At 43.5% G+C, this 25,272-nt stretch overlaps 10 protein-coding genes across 10 annotated transcripts; 5 read left to right on the top strand and 5 right to left on the bottom strand.

Moving 5' to 3' along the window:
* Positions 1–1,918: 1,918 nt before the first annotated feature.
* On the bottom strand, positions 1,919–2,157 carry PHALS_02743 (uncharacterized protein; the record flags this gene model as incomplete). Its single annotated transcript, XM_024717184.1, has 2 exons — positions 1,919–2,029; positions 2,098–2,157. The coding sequence occupies 2 exons, from the start codon at positions 2,155–2,157 to the stop codon at positions 1,919–1,921; spliced, it is 171 nt and encodes a 56-aa protein (XP_024582708.1).
* Positions 2,158–2,555: 398 nt separating this feature from the next.
* On the bottom strand, positions 2,556–2,775 carry PHALS_02742 (uncharacterized protein; the record flags this gene model as incomplete). Its single annotated transcript, XM_024717183.1, has 2 exons — positions 2,556–2,624; positions 2,686–2,775. 2 exons carry the CDS (start codon positions 2,773–2,775, stop codon positions 2,556–2,558), a joined length of 159 nt encoding a protein of 52 aa, XP_024582707.1.
* A 3,829-nt stretch (positions 2,776–6,604) lies between these two features.
* PHALS_02741 (uncharacterized protein) lies at positions 6,605–7,074 on the top strand (the record flags this gene model as incomplete). Its single annotated transcript, XM_024717182.1, has 2 exons — positions 6,605–6,718; positions 6,976–7,074. The coding sequence occupies 2 exons, from the start codon at positions 6,605–6,607 to the stop codon at positions 7,072–7,074; spliced, it is 213 nt and encodes a 70-aa protein (XP_024582706.1).
* Positions 7,075–10,227: 3,153 nt separating this feature from the next.
* On the top strand, positions 10,228–13,525 carry PHALS_02740 (Metallothionein-like protein; the record flags this gene model as incomplete). The annotated part of the gene is made up of 5 exons (XM_024717181.1): positions 10,228–10,889; positions 10,953–11,054; positions 11,117–11,470; positions 11,539–12,607; positions 12,686–13,525. The coding sequence occupies 5 exons, from the start codon at positions 10,228–10,230 to the stop codon at positions 13,523–13,525; spliced, it is 3,027 nt and encodes a 1,008-aa protein (XP_024582705.1).
* Positions 13,526–13,654: 129 nt separating this feature from the next.
* Positions 13,655–15,822, bottom strand: PHALS_02739 (hypothetical protein F443_16783; the record flags this gene model as incomplete). The annotated part of the gene is made up of 4 exons (XM_024717180.1): positions 13,655–14,946; positions 15,032–15,114; positions 15,168–15,690; positions 15,774–15,822. The coding sequence occupies 4 exons, from the start codon at positions 15,820–15,822 to the stop codon at positions 13,655–13,657; spliced, it is 1,947 nt and encodes a 648-aa protein (XP_024582704.1).
* A 199-nt stretch (positions 15,823–16,021) lies between these two features.
* Positions 16,022–17,095, bottom strand: PHALS_02738 (magnesium transporter protein 1-like; the record flags this gene model as incomplete). Its single annotated transcript, XM_024717178.1, has 1 exon — positions 16,022–17,095. The coding sequence occupies one exon, from the start codon at positions 17,093–17,095 to the stop codon at positions 16,022–16,024; it is 1,074 nt and encodes a 357-aa protein (XP_024582703.1).
* A 149-nt stretch (positions 17,096–17,244) lies between these two features.
* PHALS_02737 (mannosyl-oligosaccharide glucosidase-like) lies at positions 17,245–19,956 on the top strand (the record flags this gene model as incomplete). The annotated part of the gene is made up of 1 exon (XM_024717177.1): positions 17,245–19,956. One exon carries the CDS (start codon positions 17,245–17,247, stop codon positions 19,954–19,956), a length of 2,712 nt encoding a protein of 903 aa, XP_024582702.1.
* A 1,805-nt stretch (positions 19,957–21,761) lies between these two features.
* PHALS_02736 (Protease inhibitor protein) lies at positions 21,762–22,496 on the top strand (the record flags this gene model as incomplete). The annotated part of the gene is made up of 1 exon (XM_024717176.1): positions 21,762–22,496. The coding sequence occupies one exon, from the start codon at positions 21,762–21,764 to the stop codon at positions 22,494–22,496; it is 735 nt and encodes a 244-aa protein (XP_024582701.1).
* A 110-nt stretch (positions 22,497–22,606) lies between these two features.
* On the top strand, positions 22,607–23,663 carry PHALS_02735 (Uncharacterized conserved protein, contains BTB/POZ domain; the record flags this gene model as incomplete). The annotated part of the gene is made up of 2 exons (XM_024717175.1): positions 22,607–22,804; positions 22,869–23,663. 2 exons carry the CDS (start codon positions 22,607–22,609, stop codon positions 23,661–23,663), a joined length of 993 nt encoding a protein of 330 aa, XP_024582700.1.
* A 62-nt stretch (positions 23,664–23,725) lies between these two features.
* PHALS_02734 (histidine acid) lies at positions 23,726–24,822 on the bottom strand (the record flags this gene model as incomplete). Its single annotated transcript, XM_024717174.1, has 2 exons — positions 23,726–23,765; positions 23,795–24,822. The coding sequence occupies 2 exons, from the start codon at positions 24,820–24,822 to the stop codon at positions 23,726–23,728; spliced, it is 1,068 nt and encodes a 355-aa protein (XP_024582699.1).
* Between the last annotated feature and the right edge of the window lie 450 nt (positions 24,823–25,272).

Here is a 25,272-nt window from a genome sequence, read left to right as displayed (position 1 = left end):
CGAAAATCAGAAAAAAGTGATCTTTTTGAGTGGCTTTTATTTTGTGAAGTACGGTATAATGATTCTGGGATGAAGAATCATTCAGGACTTCAGCCAAGAGAGAGAGAGTGTGACGAGTCCCGTTGCGGTTTGATACACCTGTGGCTTAAAATGTGTCATCGAAAGAATGACTGTGAGATGTTAACAGAGCGACCAAAGCTTATTTAAGCTGAATATGTACCTCTAGCAAATATTGTAACTATGTATTAAATTTTCTTGGCTGCTATGTATTAATTTTTTTGACTGTGACGGCTCAATTTATTCTCCATGAGCAATTTTTAAAATATAAAACAGCTGGATTTCTTTACTATCTGTAAGGTTCCTATACTTCCTTTGATTCCATGACAAAACTTCTGAAAAGTGAAAGTACACCTTTTAATGCGATCTCACGCAAATCCTACTTCCTAATCGGTATATTGTACTCGACAAAACGTTTGTTGACTAAAGCGATGGCAAATCCGCCCAGGGAGTCTCACAAGAACTTTAGCTGTGCTAGGTGAGGCACTGCATCTCAGGCATCGCTAAAAGCAGTCTGCACATTTTGTGCAGCAGTCGTAAAACAAATTCCGCGCAGATAATAGTTGAGTTTACGAGTTAAACGCAGAGATCAAGAGCGAAACTAGAAGTATTATCACTTCTCTTATAGTGACCTATAACTTATCAAAATTGAAATTCATGTATCTGTATTGATATTGACAATTGTAAAACCCTATACAATACATTTCGTCAGGCTCCATGCGAGTCCCGTAACTCCATTCGGACCAGTGCCCGTACAAATGATGCTAATTTAATTTATTTAGGTACTTTTGAATTTAGCTAAGTCCGCAGTGCAATAGTGAAAACAGTGTAATTTGAACATACATCCATAAAGTACAGGCATTACAATCGATTCGTCTTTTCAGGCCTTGAGCAAAATTGAGCGCTTAACGAGCACCCACTGCCTCAAAGGCTTGTCTCCCCCATTCCACCTACCGGTGTCTGCTTCAGCGAGCGTAAGGTGGGCGTCTTCCCTGTAGTGTGCTCATCGACAGAACGGGTCCATGAATACTAAGAAAAGCGCGGTAACCGCGGCGGACAACCTACGAGCCATATTTGATGAGGCAGCCGAGATGGTGTCTTCCAATGAAAGCGGTCATATCGACTTATTGACTAGCAACCCAGCACTTTTGTCTTCACCAAGAGACGGATGGCAAAGCCAAGCCCCGTCTACGGAAGCTTCTGAGGTTAAGGCGCTCTCTACCTTTAACTTACCTCTGCACAACGTGTGCACTCTACGTTCGTTTCTTAGGGTAGAGGCTGTTACACGAAGCTCACAACTAAGTCCAAATCGTTACCCATGAGCTGAATGTGGGTCCTAGGTCCGAGCTCGCCCGTCTGCAAGCACAATATTCGCTGTAGATTAAGTTCGATCGGGATTGATATTGTTAATCCATCAAAAATTGCACGGCTGTAAAGTTTCTGTGTGTAGCCCTTCCGCACATAGAAATACATAAATGAGCAAACAAAACTGCGTTGAGCTCACGAAAAAACAAGTTGAACTTGGAATTGACAAGGTGGAAAATAAATAAACAAATAATGCAACATTGGCACTGTATAGCGCGCTTTCTAACCCAGCAAGTCGCCACTACTCAGGAGTACCACCAGCACATAGGGCACCAGGCTCTGTCAAAAATGTCATGACTTGATGAGTGCACTGGGTTAAGTAGGCAGATTGACTCGACTGTGTTACTGATCCAGCTTTAAGGAAGCAGACGTCCGACCAAAGCTTCGATCAATGCTTGGCTCTACGAAGTACAACGCGCAAAGTTGCTCGCCCCACATTTGGTTTTTGCTGGGAACAACTTTCTTTGGCTCGATAATCCTGCTGATATACCAGCCACTAGAGCGTGATCAGACCCCACTCACTCGTGAAAAGGCGCACAGCGCGAGCTTGTATCGCCTCCCGGGGTCGTGAAACGGTGAGTACACCAAACCGTAAGCGGCAATTTTGCTAGGACAACACTGCAAAAATAGGACATCAAACTCGCCTCAACTTCTGAAATGGAGCATCTCTTCGACATCACTAAATGAAATTGGCTCATCCCTGATTAACGCAGCGGCCTGATCTCCATTCCGCATCGAGGTGGGCGATTGAGAAATTATTTCGTCTTGTTTAGGTCGCTTTCCACCCGAATGGATTGTAAATACAAGGTCGAATTGCTGTTTTCTTTGAGATTTCGAGAATGTAACTCAATATGTCTTGCTGTTTCTGTAAGCAATTGTTTTTGGTGTAATGTAGCGAAATCACAAATTTGACTTATTTGAGTGCAGACAATGCATGTGAAGGTAATACTAGACTACATTTTATAAAATCTATTCAACCACCACATATTTATGCGCTCTCTCTTTTTCTCTCTTTCTCATATATAGCATCTGCGTGTTGCTTTCACACATTCTACCACTGAGTCAAAGGGTCGTACAATCGGTGCACGGGTTTCAAGACCCTCCCATGAAGACCGAAATCACTTGTTGCGCTGTCAAGAAAGCTCGTTTCTGATAAATGTATAGGCGTGTACTGCGCTTTCCAGCACAAATTGGGCATTTTGCTGAAGAGCCGCGGTCGTATCAAGAATATCCTTTGAGCGAAAACCTCTTCCAAGCGCGTACCTGTGCCTGCCTGACCATCGGATTGTGGACATCAAAGGCCAAGTGTATTACAGAGTGTTCGCCTGTAATACGCTGTACAGCACGGGTCATTGTTCAAAAATATTACAACCTGCAAGCTTGGTTGCAAACGTTTAATCAATAAAAGCTTGTCTCTATTTCCACCGCCAGCAGTGCCACTGAGATAAAAAAAATTGGCCAGACGGCCAACAAAGATCAAATACCACGCTGCTGGTGTTACTGGACGCGTCTTTAAAGTGCCCCATCAGTGGGTTATCACATTGAGCTGGAAACAGTACGCCGACACATACTGCGAGGAACTAACTCCTGAACAATTTCCTCTCGTGCGAACCTGAGTGGTCGACATTCTTAATATTGAACCACCAGTAAGTTCAAGAACTGCTTGCAGGTGTTTGATATAGGTGTCCACAACGGAATCTCTGCACAACTATGGTAAAATATGTTGTCAAATCGGCTTGTGTAGAGACCTAGTCTAGAATGATAGCTGCGTCACCCGACGGTTGAGCGTTACGGGGGCGTTCAAAAGTCTCGAAAAATTATCCAGCCTTCCCGCTCGGAGTACTCAGTGCATTGGGAGGGATTTTGCTATCGCTAGTGAGCAGCTGGAAAAAGCGTCAGCTATATCAAAAGCACTGGACACGGACCAACCGACTCAGCTGTTCTTCATCACAACTTTTCTCAAAAAATGCGAATATAGCTTCTACATTTGGCTTACTATAAACATGCACAATTCTATACCGAAAGACTTTCGAGCACATCAAGTTGGATACAAATGGGTAGAATAACCGCTTCTCACCAAATCCGCTTCGCGTTTTGTACGGAAGAAAGCGGCTATGAAGTCAAACATAATAACCATTGTCGTGGAAGCAATATTTACGAATACTTATAACGTTGACTTGGTTCCAGGAACCAGGTCAAGTCATGACGCATTTCTTATTTTGTAGAACTACTCGTGTACTCTCGTGACCATGTTGTGATATCCCCCGAACAAAGGATGAGCGCGGTCCGTAGATACTTGTCATACTCTTCTCACCATGACCTCTGTCAACAACCAACTAACTTATGACGATATATCAGCTTCATCGTTTCCCTTGTATAAGCATCCCGTAAATTTACTCTACTATATTGCAGCTCTTTCCAACCATTCCCTAATGAGAGCTCATCAAAATCTGCTCGGGCTGGTGGGGAGGAGTTTGGAAACCCAGTCTTCCCCGATCAAATCATGTAAATCTAGTTTTGCCAATACTCATGTAGCTCCAATATTCTGCATGGCGGGTATCATACGGTATTGCTGACTCACAAGTGTCGTTATATCATATTAAGATCGGATCATTTCCAATATCTTGCATGCCTGAATCTTCTGTTTACGCCTCACAGTCGTCAGCGGCTCTAACGCAGGGCATGTTGACTTACGGATGTAGCCAGCGTCACGCCGGGTACGCACTATGGGGCCATCACTTATTCCTGTCTACACAGATATATACTATAAAGAACGCGATATCCGATCAACTTCTCCCGTCATATCTGTTTCTATGGCTTACGACAGCTTCTGCTTCCGATGGCTGTACAAGGCACTCAGTAATACCGGTGTCCTTCAAATCGGACGATCTCAATTACAGCACAGTAGATACCGCAGCTTGATCCCGCGTCAAAAGCGCTTTCGCGGTCAAGCAGAGAGGTAGTGTTCCGCATGTGTGTTCGTGGATCTCAACTTTTTGACTTTCAGTCGAGCCGTTGCCTATGAAGGCTCAATCTCGACATGAATATCATGCGGTTGTGGATCGAATTTAGGTTTCGGAGCTGACAACAGCCCACGCTGTATAAGTATTCGAAATATAAAAATGGGAAGTTTAAGATAACCTTTGATACCTCAAGCAATTCCCATTGCAAGACGCACAATTATGGTTTCTATACTTAGCATACTCGACACCTCCGCTGTTAACTGTTTCCTAAAGTCGACGGGTACGTAATTACAAGGCGCCCTAGATTTGATCAGGACTTTTCATAATTCTAGAGTCCCAGAAGAGCTAGTGACGCTGGGGATTTGACCACAACAAAAAAAACATTAAGAAAGTTGCTTTCTGAAGTGCTTGGTTCATGTGAGCCTCAACCTCCACAGGTATATCAAACCCCAATTCTCCCCTAATTGTCCATCCTACGCCTCAGAAGACTCGACTCTTCCTTGCAAAGGGTTTGTAGTCTGAACCTGCGTAGGAGAATGCACACTTTAATTAGGAGAGACGAAAGTTGCCTCCTTAAATGCTAGGGCTCGTTAACCCCCAACTTCCACAGATATATAAACCACGATTCTCCCCTGGTAGTTCGACTCCTCCTCGCAAAGGTATGTAGGTCGAACCTGATCGTTAATGATTGTCCACCATAATATTTGTACGAGCTTTTGCGTGATCCTCGCACCCTGTACCTGTTTCTACATCGGAGAGCCCTATTACGGGGATGACTACGTGGATGACTACAAAGTCGGAAAATTATAAGATTAATGTGCTCAACGAGCTCAACTCGCTCACCAAAAACCAGAAGAGTCACATTGACCTTCAATAAGCTCGCTAACGACTACTGCACGTAATTATTATGGCTCTGATGTAATCAGCTCATTGGAAATATCTCGTAGATCTTATAAACTTATATGCATGCTGTGACGCCCACAGCGACATTTTACGCTTACCGTACTATTTTGAAATCGCGGTGTTTGTCGCATCAATTGCCAAAAACTATATTTGAACTTTGTTTGCCGAGTGAAGTTCACTGATAGCTAGCAACCTGACGAGCCATTTTGCTACTAAACTCATCGTGGTATCGCGAGAATTTCATTCTTGACAATATCAAATATGTACAGCTTGCAAATTCCGCTCTCCTGGTTAAAATGTGCATCGGGTAAATCTCCCACTGAAGAGGATCGTCGAGGCCGTGTTCTCAGTTGAGAATAAAATGATAGAACTCAGTGTGTCACTTTGACTATACGTCTTTGACAACATTTTCTTGCTCGATAACACTTTGCTTGCGCGGGCCAACTACATTAATCTTTGTGGTTTGTCAAGGAATGCGCTATAATATACCTATACGGGAAACTCTCAGGTCAAAGGATTCGTGTAGGGCTTCCACCTAAGTGCGCTTGCTAGGCTTCGAGACAAGACTTAAGGTTAATGACCTATTAGAGTACATTGATGATCAGAAGCCCGTAATTAATGAGCGTGACGAAGCTTCGTGATTAGTTTTAGATACAATATTGAAGTCATGGTACTGACACGTGGGATTGGCCTGCCCAACTACCCGCACAATATAGTGACAATGACGCTGATATGGAAGGCCCCTCAACAATCTTCTTTAGCAATATGTCGAATGGTGTTGGAGTGGAATGTGGTTCTTAGGCTTTGATAAAAACGCCCTATAGTTTTCGATCAGGGCTCCGACTCAGTCAAGGTCGTATAATCTCGTCTGTGCTCTTTACCTCAGACTGTGCTTTGCTTCAAACAGAAGTTAATCGGCAAGAACGCGTCATTACGTTACTATATCGACTATAAGAAGAAGCTAATGTAATATCATGCGCTCTTGTCAAGCTCGAGGTGCGCTTAGGCGGTTCGAAGCTCAAGCGTCGATCTGCACGGCGACATCGCCGCCATATCGCGCCTAGAGTGGCGAGATGGTTACTTTTCTATCCCTATTCACGTTTGACATTGGCTTCATACCAAGGTAAGTGCGCCATTGCGTCACCTGACTAAAGCGGGCGTATGTCACAGTGCAATTTCGAGCACCGATCAGGCGATCCATTCGGCGTATTGACAAGATGCAACATGAGATGCAAATTTTGCATCTCATGTTGCACAACGCGATTTGATAGTACACATTATCTTGATTTTTGCTATCAGCAGCTTTGCTCATCTCCATGATTTTGCTCATTGAGCCACCTGCTGATTCTCAAACTCAGAAACAAGGCAGGTCTCCACTTCTTAATGGGAAGCGCGTTCCTCGGGGTGACCATGTCGCTTCTCATGGAGAGGTAAAAAGAGGTGATGATCCAAGACGAAAGTGGAAATAAAGCCAGGTCTATTTAACTTCTTACTACGATACGCTTAATAAATGAGGGTACTATCAACACCTCACCAGGAATATTTATGCCCTATGTGAGTAACGTCAACACATTACCTGCTCCGTATTGAACTGGATAGTCGAGCTGAGCTGAGCCGGCGCGGATTGACATTTTATGACTGATTGTAGTGGGCTGTTTATTGTGGCGGTGCGTTGATATATATGTAGGAGCCTCTTCGCGCAGCAAATACGGACATGGATTCTGTGCGATTGCGCCTGCTGAGCGGCGCAATCGAATTGATTAAGTTGAGGCGTCTTGCAAGATGAATCATATTGCTAAAACGGTGCGTAAAGATCACAATGCCGGTAGCACCGGAGGGGTTATATATCAGACCACCAAAAAAAAATCATGCAGATAAATCACCATCACTTTGCCGAGTTAAAAAAAATTGTTGAAGCACAGCGAGATTTTTTTAACATAGCACGGTAACACTAAACTTGGAAAATTTACTACAGCAAGCCTTGTCGTATCGGAAATGCGCTATTTATTTGAGAGATTGAAAGAGTCCTACGCAGTGGTTACCAACAACCCTTTCACCGAAAGTCATCAAGTTCTCGTGTGTGTGTAGAGCTTCCGGTACTATAGTAGCTCGTGGGTGCTAAAATCAAAGGACTTGACTGAAATGCGACTCTTTTTACACGAAGGGGGCATCACAACCTAGATTTTGCTGGCGATCTAATTCTAAGCGGCTTGAATGGGCACACATGAGGTTACCTTTTATAACTCTGAGAACCACTGCTTCAGTTGCGTTTCAACTGTACTTGGCATTGTAATTGATGATGTTAATTGATAGACAAGCCGTACCAACTTGAAATGCATGGGATCAACACACAAACCGAGCAATTTTATTAAACTCTTCTCTATAGTGGCGATGTTCAATCCACAAATCTCCCGATCGTTCGCACGAGCCACAAGAATGTTTTTTTAATGAAGCCATTTAGAAATGGAACACCGTCGGTACTAATATCCTATTTGTCTGTGTTGACAATCAGCATTTTCATGCGCATATACTTGAACACTGCTTTCAAGGGTTTTATATGAATAGCAACATTCAATTCTCCGTGCTGTGCAATATTGGACTAAAATTGTAGAGTCGAGGTTGCGCAATACAACGACACAGCATCATCATTTAAGTCACCATACAAATAAACGCGTTCAAACAAATATAATTTATCTCAGATCATTCCGCTCGGATATTGCCTCACACAACCTATTGGTAATTCTCTTAGACTAGGTCAAGAGCACTGAGCAAGGTTAACCGAGCACAGTGTTCGACAGCGAGCAGTTTTCGAGAAGTCAAAATTTGCGTCAGAATGGTCCTATGAGCATGCACAAATCGCCAATTGTCGCAAGCTATTTTTATGCAAAAAGTCGTCGCCGAATGGGAAGTTTTCTTACTCGATAGCCGCATACTCCTCACACCCAGATGCTCCGCGAGGGACTGACGGATGATGAACCCATCTTCCCTTTGGCTCGACAACTTGGTGTCTACGTCGATTTGCAATTTCTCGCGCACCTTAGGATTGAAGCTGCGGAGCTTTGTCGCGGGGGCTGAAGAGTAATTGAGATTTTAGGACAACCCGGTCACTTAAATTATGAAATCATTTGATTGCTATAAAAACATGGAGCTTCACTACTCAGCACGGTCAGTGTTGCTGATTTGGCTAAGCTTTTCATCGCGTTAGTGATGAAGAATCTTTATAACATCAGGGCCTGGTGCTTTGATGACGACAGCAACATAGACACTGAATGTAAATGTTTGGTGTTCCACAGACACTACATCTAAGTGTACCACAATACGGCTCGGTGGTGCTGATATAATACTTTCCTGCCTTGGTTTGGCTGAGGTTTATATTGGTTGTCTCGCTCGTTGAAATTTTGCATCCCCGCGCCAATTGTCCTTCGCGGCATAGAAGGTGAGACCATATTCAATGCAATAATCATCGTTTCTTTGTAAGAAATTGGGATAGACGTAGGAGATATTGGTGCGAGTCACATCTATTTAGAGACCATTTATAGTATGATTGCTGTTACCGTTTTCGGAGAGGATGGGCCACTATGTAATTATTAAGCTCGTAGCTCTTGGACGTAGTTCGTCTATTCTCTTCGCCTTGACGGCTGGACAAACAATTCGGTTGCACGCTCTACTCCTGACTAGACGATACAAACGCTCGCGAATTGTTCGCTCAGGCACTTCGCAACTTTAAAAAAATCTTATTTACAGCGGTAGGGCATGTAAGCGCTTAGTTTTGCAAGCAGCTTCTGGACGCTAGCGCGACACGCTGTTGCTTTGTTTAAAGTAGAGCCGACTTCATGGCCATCTCAGCCTCGCTAACCCACAGAGAAGGATAACTTTGACATTACCCGCAAATTTCTTGATGCTCAAAAAATTGACCGTACTTTAGGAGTGAAAAAACTCTTTTTGAGGTGAATCATTAGCACATTTGATAGCTGTTAAACTCCTCCAGAGGAGGTATAAGCTCTTCTAGAACTTGGATTGTCGTTTTTGCTACAGCCACAGACTAAAAAACCAAAACACGATATGAATGCCCCGTTATCCTATGGACAAAGAGCTAATCATATAATGTTCTATCCGCGCAGAAGATACAATCTCATGCAGATTCTGTCGTCGGATCGATGACTAGTGCTTCGACGGGATTACCATGCACCTCACACAAGGAAAGCTTTGTTATTTGGGTCCGCATCAGGGAACGCAGAGACGTCCCACCGCGCACTAGACCGAAAGATTAATAAGTACAAAAGCTCCTTTGGTTCTGAACTCACCAGTGACGTTTCACAAATTGAGTCCTGAATATATCGATACGGTGCTTATAGAAAAATTTGGTTCGCAAGCAGCATGAGGCTAGCAGCTCACGAGTACCACCGTTCTTTCCTTTCGAGAGTATTATACCCTCGTCCGTAACGAGTATTACTCATGATACTTCATCGTGGTATTCCACCTCTTTGCTATAGTCACGAGGGATAAAAGTGTCTTGGATATGTACCCTGTAACACCTGTAGCTCTAGCTACGTTTGTAGTTTCGTTTTCTTGCTTCTTCGTTCCCACAGAACTGGCTCCAGGCTTGTTATTCTACATTTACATCCCTTACGTTCCTTCTGCATAGTTTCAGCTACTAGATGCACACTCATCTCTTCTTAATTCTCAGCTAATGATTACAAGTATTGAACACCACTGCTTTCGCAGCTCTGGATTAAATCAAATAAAAGTGTAATTAGAAAGGATAACACTATGCTTACTGCAATTGCTTTAACCCAGATGATAAATTTACTCCAACCATTTCATTGGTGGAATACTTGTCTTTTCCCGCGCCTTTTGACGCGCCAAATTTAAATCCGCGTCTCTTGAATTGTGACCCCAGACGATTGCGTGACCCCATCGCTGCTCTTGGGTGTCGATCATGATCAAGTCCAATATCAAATGCACGAAAAATGGCAATGCAGAGCATGGAATACAAGTGACGAACCGAAGACAAACCGAAGTGACGCAGCCAGAGCAGGAACCGGAGCTACTGGTGGAACTGCAGCAAATGCAAACTCCAAATCATGATGATGCATTCAATAATGTTTCCTGCGATGTATTATCACATGAAAGTGATTGCGATTATTTACCGATGAATTCCACCATGACTTTCTTGACGCCGTCTCCTTATCGACGCGACTTAGCAAATCCTACAGTGGACATGGCAATGGCTAGACCAACAATTACCTCGGCAAAGTGCACACATTCCAAGATGCCAGAATTGAGTTTGAAATCTTCTGGTCTAATGACTCCGCATCCACCAGAAACGTTCAATCTAATCAATCAAGAGACGGAAGCTGTCACAAGTTACAAAGAGAAACATAAATTACCGCCGAGAAAGACTGCGACTTTAGCAACGTCTCCACAATCTTTATCTCCATTCAAAAAGCAGCAGCTTCTTGCCCGACCACTGATGGAAGATTTTGAGCGTTCTGGAGAAAATGAAAGCTGTACAACTGGTCAAGAAGTTATAGAGTCACCAATTATCAGTGACAAGCAGGTGGCGACTTGTTCTTCACTTCTTAATGCTGAAGATATTCAGTGCGTACCTAGCGGTCGTGTGACAAGTCCAAGTGAACATGATTCTTTTTTTTCTTTCGCTAGCTCATTTTCACCATTATTGCCAATTGACGAGTTTGATAACAATTTCATGTCCGTCAAACTTTCGCCTCTTGTGGCTCTTTCTTCGTACGTCTTTCCAAGATTGTACGTTATGATTATTGTAATGATAGTAACAAGCTGTATCATCATTCGTATATTCCATACAGACTTCCACCATCATTAGAGCGAGAGCAACACTTGCCAGCGTCAATCACCGGCACCCGTGATGGCATTTCTATAAATCCTAGGACTCACAACAAAATAGCAAACAGTGATCAATCTACTGGTGGTGGCACCGATTCGATATCGTGTTCAGCTGATGGTCTGGCTTCTTATGAACTTTTCCGCAACTCGTTTCCAAATATTCAGGCGTTGACAAGCACGACGCCGGGAAAAGAAGAACGATTAAAGCTAAACAACAACAGTGTCATGAAAATGAAGCTCCACACATCCTTCGCGTCTTCTCCTACACTGCTTGACTTGCATTCTACTCGTGAATTCCAAGCCATAAACAACAATTTGTACGTCTGGATCATGGAAGATACTTGAGAGAATGGTACTGAGTCTTGCTGTGTTTCGGCTTGGACAGAAAACGGAAAAAGTGTATTCGCCGGCGTAAAGCAGATGACTCGAAACTTCACAACGTTCAGCGTAAATTACTACCAACTCCAGTAAAGATTGCAGCAAAGCATCGTTCGACTCGATCGCCGCTACAGCCTTGGAATGGGCAAACACGTGACGCTCACCAGTTTAAGACACCCACACCTCGGAAGTCAACAACTTGTCAAAAGGTGACGCGGTCATCACCCGTTGTGTGCAAATTGAGTCCGGCGACCGAGCCAGATACTCCCTTGACGAATCCAGCTAACACCATAAATAAGCGGAGAGGAGCACAGTGCGTCTCCATGCCTGTTTCGAAGATCAGCCGATCAGCATATAACACGCGGCGGTTGCCACTAAAAGTTGAGCTGGCAATAGCACCATCTAGCACACCAAACAAGCAAAGGAAACGGCGAGAAATACCAATAGCTACGACTAGGTACACTCCGTCACCACCGTGTACCACGATTGATAGTGACATGTCTACCTTTAAAAACTCTCTGCATCAAACGCCGACTCTTATCGAAGTCTCGACTGCATTACACCTGTCCGAATCTAAAGCGTCACTTGGCTCTACTGTCAAGACGGTCCCGGCACAAGCGCAAATTAAGGCCCCGTGCAATTGCAAAAAGTCCAAGTGTCTAAAGCTTTACTGTGAATGTTTTGCCAGTGGTGGCTATTGTAACGCAAGCTGCAAATGTCTGGATTGTGCAAACATCTCTATCAAGGAGGACATTCGGCAGCAAGCCATCGCGTCGCGACTTGAGAAGAATCCAAACGCATTCAAACCTAAAATCGGTGCCAATCCGACTATAATTGCTGCATCAGCAAATGGCCGTCGCCTGTCTGTCAGTAAGTCCATGGAAAGTCATTCTTCACGTAACGATTCATTGTCACCACCGAGTACTTTACATCTTCGACAACATTTATTAAGTGCGACTTTATTGGCCACCAAGATGCACAAACACGGATGCCACTGCAAGAAATCAGCTTGTCAGAAAAAATATTGCGAGTGTTTTCAGGCGGGAGTGCCTTGTGGAGAGAACTGCCGCTGTATTGTACGTTTAGGTCCCTACCTGTTTTGTGTGCTTTCCTCAATGACAAACTTGTGCTGTATTTCGTTTCCATTTATACAGGAATGTAAGAATCAGGCTTTGTGTACTCATACGAATGATGGTATGGCCGCAGTCTCAAATGCTGAAACAGCTTCCAACGAGCTCGAAGAGACTTTTGTATCACCAGTTCCTCAAGTCGTCCGCAAGCGGATGCGTCTTGATCGTGAAAAACGGGAAAAGGACTCTTCATCACCGTTCAAGGCATCTCTCGGACGTCATAGGGGGCACACTGAGCTCCTACTGTCTAGACTATCATCAACCAGCAGTTTCAGTAACTCTGATGATAGCTCAGTGTGTGGCCGAGTGACATTTATCCCTAAAAACTCACCAAATGCTCAATGTGGTACTAAAGGCTTTCAGAAAATGTCTCCAATTCGAGGAACTGGTGATACACATCAGGTGGGTACCAGTGGAGCTGCGCACGACTTGCTACTGTTAAAAGAACGCGATGCTTATAATGACAAAATTGGCAACATCTCCGGGAAGGCTGCATTGTCAGCCGCATTGCGATCATCGAGTAAAGCGGAACAAGTGTTCGTGCTACCATTGTTTGGATCTAATCTCATACCTGTAGAGAGCGACGTCAGCGCCAAGATTTTCGGCTTCCTCACAAATGCCGACTTGCACAATGCAAGTTTAGTTTGTCACCTTTGGAACCAAGTTGCTCTGAGTGATATTGTTTGGGACCACGCTAATTTTGTCCCTACGGAGGCAAACGTTGCTCAACACATGCGACAAAAGATGTTTATGGAGACATCTTCAGTCAAGCTGGAGTCGAGCGTTGTTGGCTCAAGATCAAGAAGGCGAATAGTATCTTTTGAGCGTGAACGAAGTCTTGCTGTGCTCTCGACCCTCAGGTAAGCATGCTAGACACGAAAGAACAATTATTATATCTAGGCAGGTAGGTAGATAAAGACAGAAATGTATTAGCCTCAGGGCAATCAAGTATGAATGAAACTGTACGCGCGAGTAAAACAAGCTCCTGAACTCTCAAGAAGTGAGTGCTGGCATTCGGCGTGGTTTGTCGAGCGAAACGTGTTGCATGCGAACTGCGCCGAGGATAACTTCCGGTAACTCTTCGTCGGACTGGGCTTCAAGTAGGAAGGCCAGATCCACTACGAGCGACTTGGTCACACCTTGTACCATGCCTACCACCGTATTGGCAACTGAGTTGGACGAAATATCAATGTCCACTTCAAAATAGTTTTCTTCTCGATAATAGAGACACTTCAGCTTGTTGCCGAGCAATGTGGGCTTTGATCCAACCGACTGCTTGATGATGAAGCTTCCTTCGGCGACTGTAGGTATAAGCTTAAAGCGTGAGTTCCGGAACTGGTCATCACCATCGATAAAGTCGTTCAGCAGCTCCGAAAAACTCGATCCATCTTCAAAAACGTTGTCACGCACAGGCTGGAAGTAGAACACCATGCAGACATTTTCTGGACTTGGAATGATCATGTTGACAACAAACGTAAATTTGGAGCTGGTGCGGCCGACACTATCAGTACGAGAAGAGACATTATACCTTTCTGCGGGACTTTCAAACGAGAGAAGATCCACACCCACAGTATGAAACATTGCAGGTGCCGACGAAATCTTTTTCTTGTCAGATAAGTAATTATGTCCACGGACACTGAAAAGCGAAGCATCAGGTTCCGCCCACATTTTTTCGGGAAGACTCGTTTCCAACTTTTGAACGCCCAGTACAGCACCCGCAGAGTCCACGCTTGTACGATGCGTGACAACAGAATCCCCCTGACCAGTTTTCGAGCCCTCCTCGTCATTAGCAGGTGCCATCGAGACATTAGGCGTAATAAAGTCCGTAGCACTCATTTCATCTCGGATTCCCACAACACTACGAAGCATCGGCATGACCAAATCCACGTCCATACCAAGTTGATGGTAAATGCGGGACCAACCTCCCGGATCGTAGCGAATCACGTACGTTACTAACGTGCGAATCGATCCACTTGGAACACGCTGGGGGGCAATAACAAAGCCGCCGCCTAGGAAGTTTGCACGCACGTAATTATGCCTCACCCGACATTCTGGATGGTCAATACTCTGGTACATGACAAAATATGATCCATCCTCTTCACGTCGCCAGTAGCGCATAAGTACAAGGTCACGCGCTTTTTGCCAGAATGGCCCCAACTGCGTCGGTCGTTGCGTCACGTAGACAATATCCGCGTGATCATCTAATTGCTGTACGACGCGCATAGTAGCCGTTGCTGCGTCCCATCGCTGGAATCGCTTGGAGTTCATAATGAGACGAAAAACTTCTGTTGGAGAACCGTGAACGACTTGTGAGACTCGCAAACTCGGAATTTCCGGCGCTTGTATCGGCATCACGGCTGCACAACATACGGCAATAGCTGCAAGTGCTGTTACGAAGCTCATGAGCATATTGTTCGAGAAGGAATACATAGTGCTGAAACTCAGTGCTGCACCTACACAGGCACTAAATATCAATCCGTTCATTGTAGCCGCATGTTGTGCGTACAGATTTGCGGCCACATTTGGTCCAAGCGGACATTCCTGCATAATTCGGAGTCCACCTTCTACTCGAGCCAACCACCATGCCTGCTCTGCCTTGACATTATCTGCATCCAAATTAAACAGTGACACAGTGTCTTCATCAGCTTTTAGCATTCTTGGAACATGCGTCGGCGTTGGAAAAATCTCGGCATCTGTCTTGAGCTTCTTTTGGTGTGCCACGAGTTCACGCAGAGAGCGCACAGCGTTTTCTAAAGCGCGCTTCCACTCCTTGGCATTCTCTTCACTCTTAGCTCCAAGATCAAGAAAACGGTCCTTTTTGTAGGATTTTTCACCACTTACACTATCGCCAACTGCAAATGTTATGCGGAACATCCACACAGGTCCATGGTGTTTATGTTTCTCTTCAGAATTAAAGACAGGACTTACAACACAACCATCAGTTAGAACATACGTTCCTCGTGGAGCAGGATCACCGCGTTTTCGATAGTAACGAAGCTGATTACCATCAAGGAGGAAGTATCGATCCACTACATATGGACACACAAATAATTAAATTCAAGTCAGATCAATTTATACTGAATTTCATATTCTAGTACTAGACGACACGCACACCAAATGAGGTTCATGTGGTCTCGACGCTTTGTTAACCAGCCCTCCATCGCGTCAGTAGCGAAATGACGATAGCAACAAGAAGTTATATCGGCGAATTGGCGACTGACGGCATATGTACGTCCGCTGGTTGGCTGGATTTTGAGCAAAAACGGACAAAAAAACACATAATTTGTGACAATGCACTTAGCAACTTGTTCGAATTTAAGCGTGGTATGAAGTTAGTAAGCTATGTAGACGATTGCTAGTCTAGATACCCATCCAGCCCGTGTACCAACGATTCTTAAACTTGTACGCACTCGTCATTTGACGATACATGAGCACAAAGCCCAGAGTACAACCGACGATGGAGAGATAACGCACAATTGGGTTGCGCAAATAAAGCGTCCACTGCGAAAGAAGAATGATAAAGATAGCAGCAGCAATGTCATATCCTCCAACAATAAGTCCTTCGTAGATAAATTGTTGGCGACCTTGCGGATGAAAGTATTGAATGTTCCCAGCACGATCGGAGGCGAATGGTGGCGGTTTACGAATAATACAATACACCATACCCGACACAGAGAGTCCATAGAACAACAATGAGACTGTCATCCACAACTGTTTGCGACGAAGTTTGGCCAGCACAAGGTCAAGATGAGCTAGCACCAGCTTGGCTATGAGTGCAGCCAAAGCCAGCGCTAAAACAAGGAACAGATAAAGCGTAGTCTTCGACCTCTGCACATAGATCTCAAAACCCGTACGTTGTTTTACAAAGAGTGCCAATGCATCGGCACTCGAACTTTGAGAGTGAACATTGTAAAAGTTCTGGGTCTCCACTTTAAATTTCTTCGGCATGACTTCACCCGCGTCAAAAGAGCGGTCGGGCGCCACGTACACGATATGAGGAGCAGAGGTATAGTCAAACCGTTTAAAGACATCCTCGTTTGCTGAATAGTCAACAACACCAAAGAAAATCTCAAGACCATCGCGCGTATCAACTTTAATTTGCTTCGCAGCTTCGTAACTTAAGCCAAGTAGTTCAAATTCAGGTAAGACCAACTTGCAGATATCACATTTGAATTTGGCACCAGACACCGTAAACAAAAGCACCAAATGATACGGACGATCTGGTCGCAAGGCATAACGTCCATAAATCTCGTTCGTAAACGAAATGACTCCATTTTTCACGTGATCTTGGAGTTGCGCCAGCTTTTCATTGCCTTTAAGCAACACTTCCTTCTTCTTGCGACTCTTTTTGGCTTCAACATTATCTCCAGACCAGCAAATAACCAGTAGCAGAGCTACAAGCAAGGATACGATACGTATAGTTCCACGTGCCATGATCACTTAATGACTTGCCACGTGGAGGATTAAAAGTGACGATCACTAAACAAGTTTAAAATGAAAATTGACATTTCCACCTATCAATAAGCTCAAAAGAAATACTTGACCTAAATATTCAAGTAGCTGTACACAATTTCCGTTTTCTCATGGTCACCCGACCGACAGATGAGAGTGCACTGTACTCAAAGGTGGTATACGTGGGTACTTCGCTTATTGTATTGGTCATTTCCGTGTATACGACTTTGTATAGATCTGTAGAGGAGTTAGAATCTGCGGTAGTTTCCACGTCTGCGCCTTTAGACTTTCAAATACTTGACGAATTAATTCAAGCCAATTCAGCAAGTCACTTACGATGGGGTACATATCGTCCGGGTCTATATTTGGGTATACGATCTCGTACGACGCCTAATTTTGTGTCGGCTGGTCTTTTATGGGGTTCACAATTAGAAGATGTATCACAACTTCGACACCAATGTCGTCAAGAAGACCATTTACAACAGTATGGCTGGTTGCAACACGATGGAAATAATTTTGGATTTCAAAAAATAGCGGATCAGTTTAATCGACTGGATTTGAATACAAGTTACGTTCGAGTTCAAACAGAAGAAATTGAAGGATGGGTTGTTCGAGTGCATACTGCTCCTTTGATACCAAAGGACGAGCGATTGAGTCGTCGAAAGATCGAAAGGAATAAGGCGTCGCTTTTTTTCTACATAGATCTGAGTTGTGAAGATGAAAGTTTAGACCTGCAGTGTCGACAAAACCTTCAAAATTTGATGGAGATTGTCATTGAACCCATGATTTTGCAGCTGAAAGGGAAAGAGGAGGAGTGTCTGCAGATGTTGCTGCAGAGTGAAGGCTATGAAAATAAAAAGTTGGAGCAAGACATGGCACCACTCACTTTTCGCATGCAAGTGCAGTTAAAGACACGCTCGAATGTGCATGGTGTAGAGCTACATTATGCTGGATTTAAAGACACGAATGTCATCAATGTTAAGGATCGACTCGTGTCGTTGGCTCGGCATCCTGGGGGTGAGGGTAGTACAGACTTGAATTCAGACAAAGAAATTTTACTTGAAAATTTCATTGAAGAGGGAAGCACTATGATTGTTGTACAAGCGATTATGGATATTGATTATGAAACGTTCCAGGAAGGCGACGTGACACTGGATGTGTTGTTTAATGAAGCCGTGTCATCCAGTGCAGCTGATATTGAAATTGGACCTATTGATTCATTTATTACTGAAAAGCTGGCTGAATCTTCACAGCAGTTTGACAGCAAGTTTGAAGATGCTTTCCATTTATCGACGAAAACATGGCCAGATGTTGATGGAGTCGAAGTTCCATTCAATCAAAGCCTTGTAGACTTTGCCAAAGCGTCTTTTAGTAACTTGATCGGAGGCACAGGCTACTTCTACGGTAGCTCGCTGGTGCAACATGATGAAAAGAAATCTGAAATTATTGAAACACCAATGAAGGCACTGTTTACAGCGGTCCCATCGCGGTCATTTTTTCCTCGTGGCTTTGTGTGGGATGAAGGCTTTCATCAAATTGGTGTTTCTGCTTTTAACAATGACATTGCTCAAGATATCATTGCTCACTGGTTTGGGCTGATGGAAACAGATGGCTACATTGCCCGTGAGCAGATCTTGGGTCAAGATGCGCGTCGTCGAGTACCTTCCGAGTTTCTAGTTCAACATGTAGAACACGCAAATCCTCCAACTTTGCTGCTTGCATTGGAAAAAATGTTGCATTGGTATGATTCTACAAAATCAATTACAGAACTGAAAGAGTTTGTGCGCGCAATTTATCCATTTCTTAAGCGTTGGTATGATTGGTTTTTAAAGACACAAGTTGGTCCACAAGATGCAAGTTTTCGCTGGCGTGGCCGTCGTGTAAGTGATGGTAAGCTGATCTCCAACACACTATCATCAGGATTGGACGATTATCCGCGTGCATCGTTTTCAAGCGACAGAGAGATGCATGTGGACTTGTTATCGTGGATGATTCGCTCGAGTGATGTCATGGCAAAGCTTGCGAACTATATCAGTGAAGAAAGTGATTCTCAGCTGTTCATAAAAAATAGTGCTCACTTTTTCACTGGACTTGATCAGCATCATTGGAACGAGACTGCTCAGTCGTATTTCGACGTTGGAGAGCACAGTGAAGATGGTTTAATTGAGTACCAGGTTGCTATACGTTGTCGCAATGATCGGGGTCAAGTGATCGATGCTACAGCTCCATTTCAGCAAATCGAGACTAAAGATGTTGAATGTCCAAGTAGTCACCCTTTCTTTCTATTTCCACTGGGTGACGGACGCGGTGGCTTGCAAATGCTACCTGTGTTTGTTCCAGGCACAACGAAGCTGCAACACGTTAAACACGTTGGTTATGTTAGTGTCTTTCCTCTTTTGTTAAAAGTTCTTCCGCCGGATTCACCAAAATTACTTGTATTGCTGAATCAAATGACGGATCCGACACATTTGTGGTCACCGTTTGGATTGCGGTCATTGTCGACAAAAAATCAATTTTACGAGCAAGAGAACGCTCCCGGTGACAATCCGTATTGGCGTGGAGCTATTTGGATGAATATCAATTACTTGGCTTTAGATGCACTGCATTATTATGCCCAGCCGAGTACGGGGAGTCCGTTTCAAGCTCAGTTTGCATCAGCGTATACTGCACTTCGAGCAAACGTGATTGCCAATGTATACCGTGAGTACGAGCGTACTGGATTCTTGTGGGAGCAGTATAATGGTGATATTAATGCTGGACATCGATACGGTCAGGGACAGCGGTGTCATCCCTTTTCGGGCTGGACAGCACTCGTGGTGAACATAATGGCAGAACTTTACTAACAAACTGTTGAATAGTTAATACAGATTCAAATCAGGGTACTCCATTGTGTATCAATTATGTCAGACTTGATATATAGAAATGATAAAATATTAGACTAAATTTATAGAAATTATTGGTAAGGGATTCCCTTCGTGCTCAGCAACGAATTCATTTCGAAGGCTTTTTGTATATTCCTATTTTCCCAGCAAGTTCTTTTGATGTTGAGGGAATTAGGATACTTTAAATAATTTAACGTAAACAAGTTGTTGCTAAATCGTCTGCTTTTACGATTAAAGACGGATGAGTTTACAAATTGAAGACGCAAACGTCAAAACTTATTAATAAACAAGCTTACAAATATTCGAAAGATATGAAATTTGTTCTGTTCGTTATAGGCAGTCCTGATTTCAAAACGGGATATATTTGACAAGCCTTTCTGCGCCAGCTCTAGGAACAATGGTGCGGCAGAAGAGTCATAGTTGAGACACTTAAGCTCAAGTCAAAGTCGAATTCGTTCTGTTAGCGACTTTGTATCGTTGTAGCCAAAAGTTATTTAGTTAGTATACACAAATCAAATTAAATCGTCATTGCAATATTGTTGGAAACTTTCATCTTAATTGACCAACAACTTTGTTTTGTAGAGTTATTATAATGTATTTGTAGAACAACGAGCACAATCAAATCGAAATATCAAATTCGATTTGTCATATTAAACAAGATAGTTGGCTGGATAAGACATTGGGTCCCACTCATTTGTTTCATAGATTCTTGGTGTTGGTCGAACAAAACGTCTTGTGTACTTTGGAGTATTAATTGAACTAGTTGCGTCGAATGCTATTCGTGCATTCAAACTGGCTAGCACAAACGCAATGAGAATACAATGGTAAGACGTACCGTGTTTCCAATTCAGCGCAAGCTCTTTCACGTAGTCGCGATCAAAGTACGTACTGCTATAAAACCACCATGTCAATATCGCTAAGAATCCAAACAATGCACTGACAAAGCTGAAAAGTGCTTTGAAGTTGAATGAAATTGATGTCGACGAAATTACAAGATTTACGGTTGCGAAAAGACCCCACAGTGCTAAAGTATACTTGACTGTTTCCAAGACCACAAGACACGCCAAATTTGTTGCCCCTTGCATATACCATGTGAGGCTACCGCGTGTGTGGCACCAGCAGGATAGAGCTTGATTGATCACATTGTCACTTTCAAGTGTCAATGAAGGCGATTCAAAAGGATCGGGGCCTTGATCAGACCAATCGTCCGTTTGTCGTGAATTATCCAAAATGGCATGTAAAAAAGGTTGACACGTCGAACTTCCATTGATATTGCGGAAACAGTAGCGATCGGGTGCGAATACAAGTCTGGTGATAAAATTATTATCTTTTGCTATCGAAGTGTCAATGTTTGTGAATTCAATGATGGTCCAAGAGTGCAATTGCACTGCAACAAGAATTAGAATGAGAATTGTGAACTGTGATATGAATTGGATGATCCTCACGCTTTGTAGCATGATTACAGACTCAACTGATGAAAAAAATGGAGACGAATGCAGCAATAATCGATAATGCTATAGCTAACTATTGTGTAGCCATATTCCGCGTATCAAGACGCGAGCCAATACGCATCGAGGACGAAATATTGAGTTTTTTTACGTGGCCTACGTAAAATATCATTTGTGTAATCGACAGTCTTATATAGGATCAAGCAATTGATTAAATGAGGGTAAATATGTCACAGCTATCTCTAAAATGTAATAAGATTCTACACTTCAACTTTGTGATACTGCCCATTTCTAAATTTTCTGCCAAAGCATCATATCATGACATTAAAGTTGTTATCAAGCTGTGACTTTGCTTGCTTAGCAATCTTTGATCCAGTCTGTGCTTCAAATGGTGAGACTTTTAGTAACGCGTGCGAATTTGAACAAACAAGATGTACATCGCAAAATGATACATTGGTCATTGTCTCACAAGGAGCATGCAATAATGAAGATAGTAACGAAGACAGTATTGATGAAATGGAAGCTTTATGTATGGAAAAGTTTGATTGTCTTGACGTGTACGTGCCAGTATGTGGATCAGATGGAAGAACATACAGCAATAAGTGTTCGCTCGAGAAAATTCAATGTTACACTCCGTCGCTAATCCTCATTTCAAACGAAGAGTGCAATAACGATACTGCTGGCAGTAGATTGAATGCTACAAGTGATCAAGACACGGTGCAATTCATCGGTTCAATGTCCAGTTCGGACAATTGTATCGAGAGCGTTTGTACCAAAGAATTTCATCCGCTCTGTGGCTCGGATGGCGTCATGTACAACAATGACTGTCTTTTTGAAAATGCCCAATGTATGAATTCATCGCTCTCGCTTGCGTTTGAAACCAAGTGCAAGACTGCGTCAGGATCCCTCGCATCGATCTTAGAACCAGAAGAGATTTTAGATCCATCCAAGAACTCGGAATCGACTTTGTCCGACACGAGCAATGCTAACACCTCGCGCAAAAGCTGTGTTTTCTTATTGCTCATGGTTGTGTTACTAGAGATTCTGTCATAAGATGTTTCATATTGTACCAATGTCTCAGAATGCGTTTTTCAGTCTGTCCTTGAGCTTGTACAGTCGCGTCGGTTCAAGATCATCTAAAAGTCGCTATCTCAAAAGCGTATATGTCGTCGCAAAAGCCTCGTTACGATTCTGTATGGGCTTCTGACTCGTCTGAGACCCTTTTTGGAGACAGCTTTACCGATGACGACAGCTTGGCGCGAAGAAAACAAGCTTTAAAGACTCAAGAAGAGGATCAGACACTTTTGCATCGTACTGTCGTAGCTTCTAAACGACAAAATCTTGAGGTGCAATTTGAACGAGTATGTTGTATCTTGTCGTGGGGTCATGACATGACTTTTTAACAAAGTGAAAATGTGCTAATAGGTTGCCAAGCAACGTGCTTTTATTCGCCGTGAAAAGCGAAGATTGTTGCTAATGCACGCTTTGCTATCTTCCGAGCGTGAACGTTTTGAAGCTTTCCGTTCGTCTGACTGGTTCTGTCTTGCATCCTTTCCTGCACCTAATGACCGTCGCGTGACTATTGATATTGGTGGTCAACTCTTTGAACTCTCGGCAGCAGTGGCGTTAAAAGACTCTGCGTCGTTACTCGCTGCTTTCGTTCAAGACGATTCGCCGCTATGTGCTGATGAAAGTGGCTGCTTTCGCGTCGATAGAGATTGGAGACTCTTTCGCCATATTTTGCGCTTCTTGCGAGATGGTATTTTGCCATCCGACCCAAAGTTGTTACGTGACTTGTACGTAGAGAGCGAGTTCTGGCGGTTTGAGTCGCTGTTGAAGGCGATTGAGATCAAGAATTTAGAGCTGTGGCAGCTAAAGCAAAGTAGAGACTTAAAAGCTGCAGCTGGTGAATCAGTGGAAAAGGATTCAAGCGCGTGGTGGATGGATCCTCCAGCATGGTGGGGAAAAGCTTCACGTGGTACGCAGGTGATGAACGAAAATCAAACAAAAGTAAAGAAGAAAAAGACAGAGTTGGTGGACAAATCAAAGACGGACAAGATAAGCAAGGATGATTATAACAAAAGTGAAGCGTGGTGGAACGACTGCACTTACAAAGGCATTCATTATGCGGACAATCTTGATAAAGCTAAGAACGGAAGTGACGAGAAAACAAGCCATCGTCATCCACTTGTTTCGAATGATACGTGGCCAGCGCAATAAATGTCGGCACTTGATATGTCTATTCGTTTTGTTTGTAGGATAGGAATTCGAGAGCCAGCTTTTCAAAGTGTGAATATGAGCATCTTGAATCCTGCTGCTGACCTGCGAATTTCACAATTTTATCCTCATACCGTGGTGTGATGAAGTACTCGTGTGTTGTCATGTCATCATATACCTCAAATGCTAGCGTTGTGCCATACTCGGGCAGTTGTGACCCCACGTCAATCTGTAGAGCACCCAGAAGCGCCACAATCGAATTGTCATGAGCTGAAAAGAAGGATAGTTTTGCAGGTTGCTTGCCTTCCACTATCGATTTGATAAATGTATAGACCTCCTTCACACCATCTTTAAAAGCTTGAAAGCAAAAATCTTTGCGATGGTACAAACGTTGCCAAAGCCACGTATCGTAAGCTTCAACTTGTTTAAAAATCTCGTAGTCTACACCCTCAGGGTAAGGCCAATCGTGGGCTCCACGGCACGTTAATGCGTCTCGTACTGCTGTCCAAGAAAGTGGCTGATCGCTTGGTACTTCTAAACACTTTCGTAAATGTAAACTGAGCTTCTCGGTAGTATCACGTTCAATGTCACTTCTAAACGCTACAACATCGTCATGTACTATGATTTCAATCTCATGAAATACTTGCAATGGATGCATAGGTGCCAGGACATTGTGCTTGTATGTGCGCACAAGAAATTGTGGGACATCTTTTGACTGGTGATAATCGTTATAAAAGAATCCTCGCAATAAACATTGGACTGACTCAATAGTACGGGGAACATTACTTGACAATACATAAACGTCCTCGATCTTAACGTCTTCGGTCAATAATTGTCCATATCGCTGGCGCAGAGCTCGTCCTTTCGTTATCATATGCTTAACACCTTTTTGAGTCAATAATCCATAAGGAAACTCTGACTCCTTTGACGGATTGATCACTGGAGGCTGCAACTCATCAGCACCTACAACTTTTGCAGTCTGTTGCAATAACTCAAGCTGCTCTGGTGTCGCTACTTTTGAAGCCCAATATTCTTTTTCCTCGGGTGTTACCATTAACTTGGTACCTATTGACGTAAGCACAGGCGTACGATCTCCATGACGATGAAAGACAAGAACATGACGTAAAGCTACGTTGTGGTTAGACAAAGAAGATGTAGACATGAGTTACGAGATTGCTGGAAGATTGCTAAGTATTTATTTAGTTAATGTAATAATTATTTATTGATTACTTATGTGGTAAGAAAATGAAAATTACAGTGCAGCATTCGACTGTGGCACTTGCATTTGTAAGAATCTTTGAGCTGCTTGTTGAAAGACTAGAAATGGACAAAGAGTTGAGTGTTCATGGTCTGCAAAAGTCACTTCGACTCCTTCATAAAGTGTCTTGAAGTAGAACTCGCCAGTGTGACAATGTTGATAGATTTCGAACGTCAGCATAGCACCATACGAAGGAATAACGCGTGGAATCTGAAGCTGCAATGCATTTCCAAACGCCACAAGCGAATTATCATGTGCTGAAAATAACGACAATTTGTGTTTTGTAGCGCCCTGTCACAAGAATCGACTGCGTAAGGGATTTTCTGCTCATCCTGCTCCACGAAGTACGTACCT

Source organism: Plasmopara halstedii (genome assembly GCF_900000015.1).
Source record: "Plasmopara halstedii genome assembly, contig: Scaffold_2061, whole genome shotgun sequence".
NCBI lineage: Eukaryota > Oomycota > Peronosporomycetes > Peronosporales > Peronosporaceae > Plasmopara > Plasmopara halstedii.
This window is presented reverse-complemented; position numbering and strand designations above follow the sequence as displayed.